This window comes from Passer montanus, unplaced genomic scaffold (genome assembly GCF_014805655.1).
Source record: "Passer montanus isolate IOZ18808 unplaced genomic scaffold, ASM1480565v1 scaffold22, whole genome shotgun sequence".
Taxonomy (NCBI): Eukaryota; Metazoa; Chordata; class Aves; order Passeriformes; family Passeridae; genus Passer; species Passer montanus.
The window spans coordinates 13,070,001-13,084,345 of record NW_024366815.1 but is presented as its reverse complement, the minus strand read 5'-3'; the positions used below and the strand labels follow the sequence as shown (position 1 = coordinate 13,084,345).

General features: G+C 37.2%; 1 protein-coding gene across 1 annotated transcript in view; it reads right to left on the bottom strand.

Moving 5' to 3' along the window:
- ARSB (arylsulfatase B) overlaps positions 1 to 14,345 on the bottom strand; it is a 62,127-nt gene that overhangs the window by 20,335 nt on the left and 27,447 nt on the right. Inside the window, exons 5-6 of the mRNA XM_039709952.1 lie at positions 11,956 to 12,199; positions 3,505 to 3,575 (exon numbers count right to left, since the gene is read on the bottom strand). Of these exons, the coding sequence (XP_039565886.1) occupies positions 3,505 to 3,575; positions 11,956 to 12,199 (315 nt within the window). The remainder of the gene's footprint in view (positions 1 to 3,504; positions 3,576 to 11,955; positions 12,200 to 14,345) is intronic.

Genomic DNA, 14,345 nt, shown 5'->3' with positions numbered 1-14,345 from the left:
AGGGAGAGGACAGGCTGGCCATCTTGGCAGTAGCTCATCACTAGACTGGCTTTGCAACCCCCAAAGACCACAACCCAGCCCCTCCTCATCCTAGTTTTGGAGATCCCACCCCAGGTTTTCATTCCACTGTATGCTCTTACACTAGTACAATAGTTGCAGGTCTGCACCACAAACCAGATCAGTTTATTAAGAGAAAAGTTGTTTTTAACTCCAACCCACTGGGCTGCCACAAGTCTGAGGGATGCTACTGGCAAGGTCTGTGGCCAGGGAGACGAACGCCTTTTTTAGCACTAAAGATGAAAAAAAAGAAGTTTAAAACACTGCCCATGTGTGTCAGACCACAGGGAAGGTTTATATTTTAATGAAGAAAAATTATCTTCTGAGAAAGATGATCTATTTGAAGGAGTCAGTGAAATAAGACCTGAGCCTTTTTTTGTAAAATGGAACTGCAGGCAAACTATTTTACAGTGGTTTTCTCTTTACTGTTGACAATAGGAGAAGTGCAGTACTTGATACAAGACTACTGCAGGGCTGCAGTGTTTGCCACTGGACATCAGGTTCTGAAAAAAGGTAAGCAGATGCTGATCAGCAGATTCATCAGATCTGCTGGAGTAATCCTGGCTGATGTTCAGAGATCAGAAACCAGCACTCAGTCTGGGAAGCTGAGAAGTTATACGCTGTTACCCAACAAGTGGTAAATAAACACACAGCCCCGGTCAGTGCTAACAGACCACAGTAGCAGAGACGTCACTAGCTCTGCAATCAAGACATCATGTCTTACTATTTCAACTTAACATTCTGTTGGATAGCTGGCTGTAACAGTTGACTTGCCACTAACTAATTAATGTCTTTTGCACAAATTCTTCCCTGAAGGAGGGCTTTAAAAAATCTGAACAGAACAAAGCTCAGTTTTCCTGTTTCAGTTAAAAAATCCTATTAATTAATAAGGCATCCAATCATTCATGCTAATTTAATAAACACACACACACACACATATATATATATATATATATATAAAATAGTGAAAGAATATATACATTATAGAAAAAAAACACTCAAGAGTTCAGGAACACTGAACCTGCCCTGAGTGCAGGTAAAACAGTAACTTAATGCTCTCCGTGTGCCCAACTATAACAGTACTGTCTTCTCACTTGATTAACCACAACAACCTGAAAACTCCTTTTTTGGTTACATTTAATAGAATCTTGATATTTAATTGCCTATTTGCTGTTTTACAGTACTCTGCAAACCCAAAGATTTGACTAATCTTATCTTCCAGTCATTTTTCACTTTCAAATTTCTATATAAAAGTAAGTGTTAGAATAATAGGAATACTTCATCTGACATCAGATGATTTAGGTGATGTGATTTTTCAAAGCAGACTAGGACAAGAGCAAAATATCATCAAGAGGGTAAAAGGTTATACAGGAATTTGGAAAGAACCCAGCAAAATCTGCAAACATGTATTTTAGCACCATAGGCAAAAGAGTATTCTGATGTCAAAACAGTTAGGACACGGAAACAATAAACAGTCAGAGAAAGAGCAAGACACCAGAGTGACACAGTTAATCATCTTGGTGACAAGAAGAGTGCATGGACAGTTTAAGATGCTTTAAAAAAAAAAAAAAAGGAAATCAACAAAACATGCAGAGAACCATGACTGCTGAAAATCTGAAACTGCTTGCATACTCCAAGTTTTGTGTCTCACTAATCTATGAAGAGTGCATGGACAGTTTAAGATGCTTTAAAAAAAAAAAAAAAAAGGAAACCACCAAAACATGCAGAGAACCATGATTGCTGAAAATCTGAAACTGCTTGCATATTCCAAGTTTTGTGTCTCACTAATCTACCCCTAATAGAGACACTAGCATAATTTTTCTAGATATTAATTCTAAACTTATTATTCCATTTCAATAAATGAAAACCAGACAGTAAGTAAAAATCAGAGTAAAAATCAGCTGACTTACATACATATTCAATTACTCCTAATAACTTAGGCTGCTAAATAGAAATTTTAATCCTTATATGACGAAGCACAATTTCATTAGGAGGCACAAAGTAATTTGCTGAAAGAATAGGCCTTTGCTGAGACAAGACAGTGAAACTATATGGTGCATGAGAATGGGTTGGCGAAGAGCTCGGTTTTTGGTTTTAATTACTGCAGTTTTGAAAGGCACAAAAAAGCATTGTAAATTTACAGGCATGCATATAACTTCCTCTGTTCATGATTCTTAAAAAACGCATCTTATGCAGTATAAGAGTTGCACCTACTACAGCTTCTAACCCCCAGCCCCACTTTCTTGCCCACATTTCACGCAATGCACACAACTAAGGACACAAAAAATGTAGCAAACAGTGAATGATCATCAGAGCATGGCATCATGGAAGTAGTTTGGGGCCACATTTGCTAAGAGCTCAGGTTCCTGAAAACCTCCTTTGCTTGTCCCCCTTCTGCTTACTCCAGGAATTTGTCTATTCAAACAGCTCAATCACAGGCCATTCCCACAAGGAAAAGACAGTCTCTGAAGTAGGTCTGAGAATACGTCACCGGGGCATAACATTGTACAGGAATCCTATGACTCACTAAGCATTTTTTGAAGGGAAATTGGAGTAGCTAGACCTTAATTCAATCAGTATGAAGGAACTATCAGCAGGCAGAGCTTCCCAGTCAGCATTAGATAGGCACAATGTTGCTCCTTCTCAGAAAAGAGTCACAGAACCAGATGTGTATTGCAAAAGGCCATCTTACCCCTTTCCATCCAGTCATTGCAGCACAATGTGTATTTGTTTTGCAGGCAACAGATCACTGTCTCCATTGCACTACTTTTTCTCTGCCTGGATTTACTTCTTTATATAATGAAATACAGAAATGCTATAAAAATACTGAAAGGGACCTGTTCCAATGTTCTGTTTGAAAAAATGTCTGCCTGAAAAGCTTGTAGTCCTTAGCAAACTAGTAATGTTGAATCATAAAACAGATGGTGCTTTAAAAGAGCTATAGAATTAGCGAAGTTCAGCTCCAATTCATGTGATTGTGGCATTAAGGATCCAACCCACATGATTATGGAACAAAAGCAATCACACAGCTTGGAACTTCTCAGCTCCTCACAAACTCAAGGTTTCCATTTGCAAGGTCGTATCAAGATGTACTGGGGCGAGCAGTTCATTTGGAATTCTGGAGAGAGGGTTTGGAAAGGGCTCTTGGCAGAGTGCCTCACTGTGTACCTCAGGCACACAGCTGCTCCTCAACATTTCCATGTTCCAAAGTACTTTATTCATTACTCAGCAGTGTTTCAGAGTTCTCCAAAATAGGAAGCCCATGTTGATCATGTTGAAGAACTTACACCATCCAGAGGATGATATTTCTGTATTTTAAGGCTATTTACTTACAAGCAAAAGGCATCCTACTGTATTTTGTTTCACCTGGAAGAAAATACTTCACTTATGAGACAAGAAGTGTTCAGAAGGTAAACTGTATGTTCAATAAATCTTGAGCATACTCACATGGGGAATCATCCACAAACATGGGGTCTATGTTATGCAGCAGTTCCACTCTGGGAGAAGGTCTTCCTTCACTAAGAGAGATTTCAAAAGGAAATGTTAATTTTCTCCTATAGCTCATTAGGATTCTGCATCCTTTCTTTTAAGGCTTTTTGTCATGTTAGTAGAGAGTGAGCTCATAACTTCAAATTGATTACTATCAACTTTAATCTGAATACTCCTTCCTGGCTGAGCAGCAACAACCTTTGCCTCTACAAGTTTTCCCTGACTTCAGGGCTGTTTATTTAGATTATTCATAAGTTTACTGAGTACAGAATTGGCCCTACCTAAACAGGGTTTTACAACAACTGATTTTAAGAGTCAAATTTCACAGCATAAGCTGGCATAGCACTTTCTGTGCTCTCTGCTTACCTGAACAAGTGTGGAAGCATTATGGCTGGGTGCCTCAAAAAACACTTCAAGCATTGCTATCCCACCAAAAAAAAACAAAAAACAAAAAAAACCCCACAAACAAAAACAAACAAAAAAACCCCCTTTGATTCCTAATTGAGGTCACAAGGATTATTTAGATATTTAGAATCTTGTTGCTACCCCACCAAAAAAAAAAACAAACAAAAAAAAAAAAAAAAACAAACAAAAAAAAAAAACCAAAACTACCAAAAACCACCTTTGATTTCTAATTGAGGTCACAAGGATTATTTAGATATTTAGAATCTTGTTGTGTTAAAAAAGAAAATAATCCTTATTTTTCTAGCCATTCAGTACATAGAGATGGTGGGGAATAAGCCTCTGAATTTACCCTTGAATTTTCCTAGCTAAGTAAATCCCAGACCTAAAAAAATGAGTAAATGAAATTTACTCCTTATAAAGGGCAACATGAGTAGGAAGACATACTTAGAAAGAAATATATCTACACAAAGACATGACAATAATTTTTTATCTGACAGTGAACCTAAATACATCCTTTCAGAAATTTCCAAATAATTTAAATTGCTTTTTCTTTCATTAAAGAGCTTAACTTAAGACACAAAAAATTCAACCAGGCCCCTAAGCTTCTTGACATTAAGAATAAAAACTCAGGTAATATAAAATTCATTGGAGACATAAAAATTATAGTTATTTTAATATATAGAATATATCATTAAATGATATTTTACCTGTAATTTAAAATTTGCAGTAACAAACAAAATAATATTTTTCAGTTACATTTCTAAAAACATTTCTGGATTATACATTTTGAGTGAGTACAGAACTATCAAGAAGAACTAAAAGATTAAATGTGTACAGGTAATACACTATTGTAATTAATACAGAGGAATTACATTAATTAAGCTACAGTGTCAGTAATTCAATGTATAGAAACTGCTACAAAAATATTTTTTCCCAAAATGTGGGTGAAAGACTAACTGTGCCCCCACCCCCAACTGAATATAGCAGTCACACTCTTAATTTAAGAATGCTTGGCCTTATTTAAACAAATTTTATCTTAAGTTTAATAAACTCTATGTGCTCCATTGACAGCTGTGTTCAAGTGTGCCTTTCACCATCTGTTCATAGGTAACAGTAACAAGAACCAGTTAGCAAAAGTTAAACTAGGTTTCAAATTTATAGCCTGTGATTGACTCTGCACTAACTGCAAAAACTGGGAAGGTTTTTTTCAGCTTCTGAGCTGTATCTACATTTTCCAGAATATTTTAAAAGAAAGAAACCACCAGAGTTATGGCAAGTAATCCAGTATTTGACTCTTCCACCAGAATCAAATACAGCACAATTAAGTAACTTATCCTATTTACTTCTCATCTTTATAGATTCAATATTCATAGAGTGCTGCTCAGTATTCACACAGTGCTGAGTGACCAGCAGGGCCAGGGAGGGGATTCTGCCCCTCTGCTCTGCTCTGCTCAGACCCCACCTGCAGGGCTGCAGCAGCTCTGGGGCCCAGCACAGGAAGGACATGCACCTGCTGGAGGGAGTCCAGAGGAGGCCACAAAGGTGATCAGAGGGATGGAGCACCTTCTTTTTGGACAGGCTGAAAGCTGGGTTTGTAAAGCCTGGAGAAGAGAAGGCTCTGGGCAGCCCTCACAACAGCCTTTCAGTACTTAATGGGGGCCTACGAGAAAGACAGGGACAGGCTTTTTAGTAGGGCCTGTGGTGACAGGACAAACGGTGATGGTTTTACACTGAGGAACAGTTGATTTACACTGGATATAAGAAAGAATTTTTTTTATTATGAGGGTAATGAAACACTGGTACAGGTTGTCCAGAGAAGTAGTAAATGATCCATCCCTGGAAACATTCATCAGGTGAACAGGGCTTAGGGCAATCTAATCTAGTTGAAGATGTCCCTGTCTAAGGAACAAGGGTTGGCCTAAATAACCTTTGAACCAGCTTATTCTATGATTCCACATGAGTCTATGATTATACCAAGCGTATTCATAGTGTTCAAGCAGACTGAAGGTAACTCCCTTTATCAATTTTAACACAGACAGTGTGATATTATAAACTAAACATGGCTATTTACATTACAGCTGATAGAATACAAAAAGTAAAGATTGTACTTGTATTAATGTAAGTTTTTAATGCAGCAGTTGCCATTATTATTGAATTCATTTTTGTTCTGGGATAGAATATTGTTCTTAGTACCTTGGATGTGATTTATATGTAATCATGGGATTTACTCCCTGAAGCTTATGGCATGACTGCATTAAGCTCCGTGGAGCTACTACATGGTACAGCACTGCTTTTCACTTTGAGTGTTACTCCAGTAATTCTTGTTGTACAGAGCATGGATACTCACAACCAGCATATATCACAAAACAATAGCCAAAAATTTGGCATTGCATGTCGAAAAAAACCACCTGCCTCACAGTAAAAAACATCAGGAAAACAGAAACAACGTTCTGGGGACAACAGATAGGAAATTTATGCCTGTAACAGAGATCCGTTTCCCTTGAAGTGCCTTAACTCTGCCCTCCTTGCTATTTACAAAACTCCATAGAGAACACAGACTCAACTACAGATTCACCTTGGCAGATGTTCTGCAAGGGTATTTTGAATCAGGAATACGGTCTAGCCAGGAGAGCTACAATAACAAAGCAATAATACTCTCTAGAGAAACCTGCCTTTGTACTTTAGTAACTGCCGCCTGGGTAACCATATCTTACAATGCTCTAATTTTAGAATATTTATTTTTAGCCTTCAATATCCTAATACGTCATCCCTCCCCCTAAACATAAGGAACTTTTTATATTGTCTGGTTATTATTTTACCCTGTCAGATGGTAGAATAATTAAGATATGTTCTTAATATTTAATTAAACAGTTAAAAGCTGCTGTTTTTCAAAACAGTCCTCTATGTAAGAACAGCTTAATGAAAGCCTGTGGCCTAATTTCAGTGATAGTATGAGAATCAGCTAGTTCATTCTTCTGATTTCCAAAGTTCTTAAATCATACCGAAAGCCCTATTATTCCTTAGTAAGCACAAAGATCTACATGCAATCTTTCACTTTTGTGGTTGTTAAACACCCAGAAGATGTCCTTGGCAAAGAATCCAAGGTTTTTCAGGGTGTGTTTGTCTTGTACAAAAACATTCTCAGTCACTAAGCAAAATGTGAGTCTCTATAATCTTGTCCTAGTTCTCTGGATCTTATTTTTAATGTTTTCCTAAAATGATCATGTTTCAGATATGTGGGAAATAAACATACTGTCAGCTTTACACTACTCCTTCTTCTGCATTAATTTATATCACAACAATGAATTTTTTTTAAACAGGCGCTTGATTTCTAAAATAAATGCACCCATTCAGTACAGAAGAATTCAAGCTGATCTTACTTCATTTACTACGCCAAATCAGTTATGATATTTCAACCTTATAAAAATATAAAAATGAAACTTTTCCTACAAAATATGTAAGACTCTAAACTCTCTGGTTAATAATAAGCTTTGACAAAATAATAGTTACGTGTACTCTATTTTATCCTGAATCTCTCAGTGCCTATCATATTGCTTCATGTGGTCTACAAGTCCATTTTTCTGTTAATGCAAAATAAAATATTTTCTCTGAGCATGGACGCACTAGATATTCAGTGCTGAAAATCAAGATGTATCAAAAAAAAATCAACCAAAGAAAAACTACTTTGCCAAGTGTCTTTATTTCAATAGAGTAGTAAGCATCTGGAGAACAGATGTTTCTTAAAAATGCAACTGCCTTTTGTGATACTGCTTGGAAATATGCAGTAGAATTTAGACTCCTTGCCTGGTTGCATTTTAGTATTGTTCTTGCTATTCTCAACTGCTATTTTTGTAAAATTTATCAGTGATATTATCACCATGTTTTCAGAAATTATTTATAATACGCACATGGAGCTATATTGTAGTCTTACCCACGATAATCTAAGGCAAGAGAAAAGAGAAATCTACTATGATTTGTTATTTATTTATGAACCTTTATAAAATGTTGATACCTGAGACTGGAAAGATCTGATAGCCATCCAAAAATGGGTTGACACAACGATACTATGCTAAGTTATTTGCAAAAAGAAGTGAAAGACATCAAAGAGGAACTTACATTTCATTTCAAAGGTATTTTGAGAAAAATAAAAATTACATAGTACAGGTTGAATTGTATGCTGCAACAGAAGTTTGCAAAGAAAAACAGTCCAAGAGAGGTAGGGATGGAAAAAGAGTGGTAAAATCTGCATGTGAAGATATCATTATGAAGACAAGAGCAGGGAAAGGGCTCTTGTAACAACCCATGTTAATGACAATCCAGACTAGCACGTCAGCACAGCCCCAGCACATTGAGGCCAGTCCCACTGGACAGGGACATCTGGAGGCAAGGCAGTGATGGCCCCACGGAGTCACAGAGGTAGTGCAGGACACAGATGCAGCATCAAAAGGACAGAAATAGGTATAACTAGAACCTATGCACAGTTACCAACCTACAAAGAGCACAGAAGAAGCTTGAAGAACTTCACACGTGGCATCCCTGGACCTCTGCAGCACAGCAAGAGATGCTGGGCCCATGTGTTGACAAACATGGTGTGGGGATGCCGGGTGGATGGCTTGAAATCCTCTGCCCCTGTGTGTGGCGGGGCAGACTTCCTAGACACACATATACACCTCTTGGTGAGTAAGACTGTCTAGCTGTGAGAGTGTGAGCAAAACCTGCTCTATTTTAGTTTCTAATTCAAATAAAATCAATTTCCTCTTTCATTAAGTCTTTCATTGATACAATGCTGAAACAGTAAAGGGTCAGCAGATGGATTTGGAAAGAGAAGACGAGCTTTAGAGCTAAAATCTCTGTCAAAGAGCTTTTAAGTACCATGCAAATTTTTACCTGAGAGTTCAAACAGTGAGAACACAAACTGTGTAGTTCCTCAGTTTCATGCACTGTATGACACAAACTTAAGAGTATAGGTAACCAAAAATAATGCAAAAGAAGGTATTTTTGTCTGCAAGATGTGTGCTTCTGAACATCATCTTTTCCTGCTGTTTCCTCCTAACCATTATTTGTCTTCTGGTTCTTCAGGCCAGAATTAAGGCCTGAAGGTATGAAAGGTATACTTGGCTCTCATATGACTCTCAGCACTTCTTTGCACTACAAGTATTTAATATTAACTGGTGTCATGTTAATCTGATTTCTAATTTGGACTACCAGTAATTTAAAGTCATGACAGAAAGTTCATCTTGGTCTAGAATTTCAGAATTTATACTCAGCATTTAAAAATCTATGTTGCATTTCTGTGTATTGAATACATATTCCTACTTCTAGAGTACATTACATTTATACATAGTTATTTTCAGTAGTATAATATTTATTATAAATTATTACATTATATTATTTTATTTTTAGTATTACATGAACATCATATTAAGAACTCTTTTTTAATACTGATAATCAATAGACAGATTAAATGAAAATAGATTAAATATATTTAATCTAATCTGAAATAGATTAAATATTTTTTGACTTCTGAGAATATCTGCATCATCATATATATTCTTTTGAATATCTAAATCAAGGTTCCAAATTTATGATCTTTTGCCTTTTGATTACACACATATGAACCAGCAGACTCAGGATTAAAGTGTCTGTCGTCCCCCCCAAAAAAATCACAAGAAGCTTATGCATTTATTTATATTAGACTGTACTGAACAAAGAAAAAAAAAAGATGTAACACAGTGATTAATTTTCCTCTTTCAAATGAGTTAGAATCTTAGCAAGTTATAATTTCACTCACTGTGAGCCATTTAGTCCCAGAAAACAACATATTTGAACTTTTTGTCAGATATCACCAAAAGGGCACTGTGCCTTCATTGTTTGCTATCCAATATTCAAGTGACCTTTTGAATTATGGTAATGAAATTTAATATAGTCATTTATCCTGATTACATGTGAAAACCATGTGAAATTTGATATTTTGGCTGCAAGGTCAACCAAGGAATAGCCTAACAGTTAGAAAACCTGACTTGTTATCTGTCCAGAGAGAGGCCCTCTCTTTGACACAACCGAAAACGCTGGTAGTCACCTGTTCCCTGGCACTACCAGTAAAGATTGCATTCATTCCCTTCACAAAGAGAGAAATGCAAATGTCAGCAGTGCACTGGTACAGTTGTACCTACCCTTCCCAACAACTCTCCTGTTGAAGTAACCTGATCTGAGAAGATGAATCCATTGCAAAAATACATGGTTGCAACTGAACCTGAAGTAGACAGGAATCCTAATGATAGCTGGAAGAAAAATGTATGGTTTAGGTGTGGATCCTGCTGATGCTAAGTTTCCCCACAGGGACACTGACAAGTAAAACATTTTACTTTTTCTGGCTGGATGGGAGTCTCCATTCCTTCCTGGCAGTTAATGATCCTTGGCCTCAATTATACATATCGTTATCTTCTTCCACTTGGAAGAGAGCCACACAGTACACCTGGGCAGAAGGCCATGAGCTTCCTGTAAACTCCAGCTACTGCAGAACACCACTCCTTAGCTCTTCAGAAACACAGGCAGCACTAAGAATGAAATCAAGCTTACTAGCTTCAAACAGGTAATGCTATAGGTACAGACAAACCAGTTCTGAATTCCAGATACAGGGTTTTGTTCTGGGGAGGTGTATGGGTTTGGGTTTGGTTTTGCTTTTTATTTTTCACTCCAAGACGCATATAGATTGATGATCCATGGATGGCTATATGGGCTCAAATCTGCTTACTGTAACTCAATTTCTCATCTCAGTCCGTAATCCAGACAGCACTCCTGCTCATGCTTGTTTAGGAATTGCTTTTAACTCTTGCAATGCACAGTCTAGGATACTAAGACACACAAAAAAAGAAGGGGACAAAAGGTGATAACACACATAATATGGTACACTCTACCTGCTATAAAAGCACAACAAAGGCTACCAAAGGAAACAGAACATTAATCCTCAAGTGAATAGCGAGTAGGAAATATAATTGTTAGTCCTTTTATTCTGCTTTGGCAGTATTGAACTTTCCAGCCTAAATTATTCTTATGTGAACTAAAACAATATTCAAAGACCTTATAAAAATAAATGCAACTTATACGAAGACAGACAACAGGATTTAGCCCTATCAATAAATACATTACATGCAGCACAGAAAACAAAGAAACAAGGGAATTTAAACCAACACAATTTTTGCAAAACTAAAGGCTGGTCACAGAACTTCAAAATTCTGCAGAAACTTAGGTTTTTAAGGACTTTGTAATCCATTTTAGCGAAGTAAAAGAACATTGAAATAACCCAGCTGGAGCTATGTTTCCTCTTTTTCCAGTCATCTAAGCATGTCTGCACTGAGCTGTTGAGTATTTCAGCTTGCTTGAATCAGTCACAACATCATGACCTTCAGCAACCAGGTCAGGTGTACTTTTGTACTCAATCTCAAAGGCTTTTCAAGACACTGGACAGCACAACACAGTTCTATGCAAATGGTTACACTGTGAGCTAGCCTGACAAGTTCATTACTGAGCTGACAAACCATCAAAGTGGGATCCATGTTCACTGAGTTTAATGTCTGCACAGATTTCCCATATGTCCAATTCCAGATCCATACTGCAGAGACACCTAACTGAGCTCTGAAGAGAGCAGGGTTTGGTCCATAAAATTTACTAACTTGTACTCCATGCTGTGCAAAATCAGTTAACATACTCCAGGATCACAGAATGTTCTTGAAGAAGTATACCATGCTTGTGAGCTGTTGTGTTCATACTGAAAAATTCAAACACCAAGTTAAAGCTGTATGAAGGCTTTGCATCTGTAACCAGGATTAATTTGCAACCTGGATAATTCCCTCATAGCACCATTAACTGCTTTAACTTTATACCTTCCCTTTTTATGGGAAAGGAACAGGCAGTATTTCCCTCTCCATTCCAGTTCTGTTTCCTGGGCTGATTAAATTCTGCTCATACCAGAATGATTACTTGATGACTCAACATGAAAGTTACCTGATAGTGTTCCAAACATCAAAGCCATCCAAAGGCTTAGTGCCATTGGTATGTCCTCCAGCAAGGTGCACCAGTGTTGGCAGCCAGTCAGAGATATGGATGAGTTCATGACTTTCTACACCTTTTTGTTTCAGCAAAGGACTTGCAACAAAGCCTACACCTCTCACTCCTCCTTCCCAGAGGGTCCATTTTCTCCCTCTCAGTGGCCAGTTATTCCCCCCTGCTAAAGTTTGTCCTCCATTATCTGAAAAACAAATAAACAAAAAGAATTATTGGTGAGAAAGAAACAGAACATTTTCACAATACAGGTGTGTCATATGAGTATTTGCATACTGCTGTTAGGTGTCCATAAAATGTCAAACAATCAGGGTCAAGTAACAAACATATGTTACATATTCACACCTACAAATTACATCAATGAAAAGCTATCACTAGGCAGAGATTATCCCATACCAGAAGACAGTAATTTAGAAAGACTGCGCTAAGAACAACGCTTCTGACCATGATTCAAACCACCATTAGGTATCCAAAGCTTTCAGAACCAAAGACTTCAAAAATTTAGTTTCAACTAATTTAAAGACCACAAGAAGAGCTGCTATCAATACCATCATTAGTACTCAGAATACACTGGTTTCCAAAGCAGGGTAACATGCTTTAAATGGAAACCTGTTATTCCAGTCTCAGGACAATCCTCGCTTAGAAGCAGGGCTTTTTCCATATTTTGAGGCAGCCACACATAAGGTTCGACAAAACAGGGTTTCCTTCTCCTCAGGCAGAATGATAAAGCCCTAATAAAATGAATTGAAGCTAGTTAACATAACTGAAGTGATTCTGAAATTGAATTTATGTTTGGTGAGAATAATATATAAGATGGGTACAGAAAAAGCTGCATCACCATGACTACAGAAAAATCTATGTGAATTAGAGATGGCTCATGGTATGCTTTTCTTTTTAACTCTCTCTGACAAAGCTTCCACACTTAGGAAAAAACCCACATCCTTGAAGTTAACAGTAATGATACTTTGAATTTACTTTCAGTACTGTTATAGAGTTGTTCTTGTTCAAACCTACTGTAATGCTCTCAGAAGAGTCATAGCTGGCAATAATTCTGTTAAACATAATTTTCCTCTATTTTAATGAGGTTAAAATTTTTTCAAATAGTAATTGCTGAATTGACATTCAGTGTCATTTGACAGGTTTGTATTGTTTGTATTGTATTTTCTAGTTAAAAAAAACATTAATTTGAGGGAAGAAACAAGAAGTCCAACCTCTCACTGAAGAACTTCACTGTAACCAGAACAAAATTTTCTTTCTGGTTAACAAGAGTTCAAGAAGCATTTGGACATACCCTTGGGCACATGGTGTGATCCTGGGAGATGGTCCTGTGCAGGGCCAGAAGCTGGACTCAATGGTCCCTGAGGGTCCCCTCCAAGTCCCTTTCAACTCAGCTTATTCTGTGACTCTGTTTTTAATTAGGGATCAATGTAAACCCCCGTATCTTTCTACTGCACACAAAAGACCACTTTTGATCTACAAAGGAATAAATCACAGATGTTTGTGAAAACTTTGAAAGGCAGAAGCCTAAGCTAAATGAAGCACTTGGCAAAAAAATAATTATTTGAAAAGAGTTAAACGTCCTGTGGCCCAACGAGCTTCCAGCTGGGTTGCCCATGTTCCTGCATTTTTGGATTAAAAAGAAATTAATGAAGATTGCTACCATTATTTCTTGCACAACAAAGTTGAGCTCTGAGAACTTAAAGCAGTTGCTGGTTAAAACAAAAATTAAAAAAAAAAAACCTCATGTCAAACCACGACAATCGGTTTCAACAATTCCTTCTTCTCATAATGTAAACAGGAATTCCTGTCAGAGCTACTCATGGGACAGAGTTTTCAGTAGCTTTTAACCTTTGGTGGCCTTAGAATAAAAGGCATCCTATCCACACTGTATTAGAGCATAGTTTGGACATACAGAGGAATCAGACCTTAAGTATTTCACATACCTCCCTTGTACCACAGACTGCTCATTGTCTCTATCAGCTCAATAGCAGTACACCAGGGTTCCTCTAATTCCTGATTATCAGCAACAAAGTACCAAGGAAATTATAGAAGTAGGTGGTATTTCTGGAGAATAGTGAGAGAGAAGTTTGCACTTCTCAGGTTACAGTCAAATCTTTATGATACTTACTTTTCCTTGCTTTCTATAAAAACATTCACATTCTGCCAGTTTCTCTACACATTAACTTCCCTGATAAAAGGAGTCTATCTAACACACATCCTGTAAAAACTTGTGCCTTTTATTAACAGTACATCAAGTTATAAAGAAAGGGGGGGAAAATTGTGTTTTGATAGTTGATCTGATATGCAAATGAAAAAACAAGGAACATATGAAA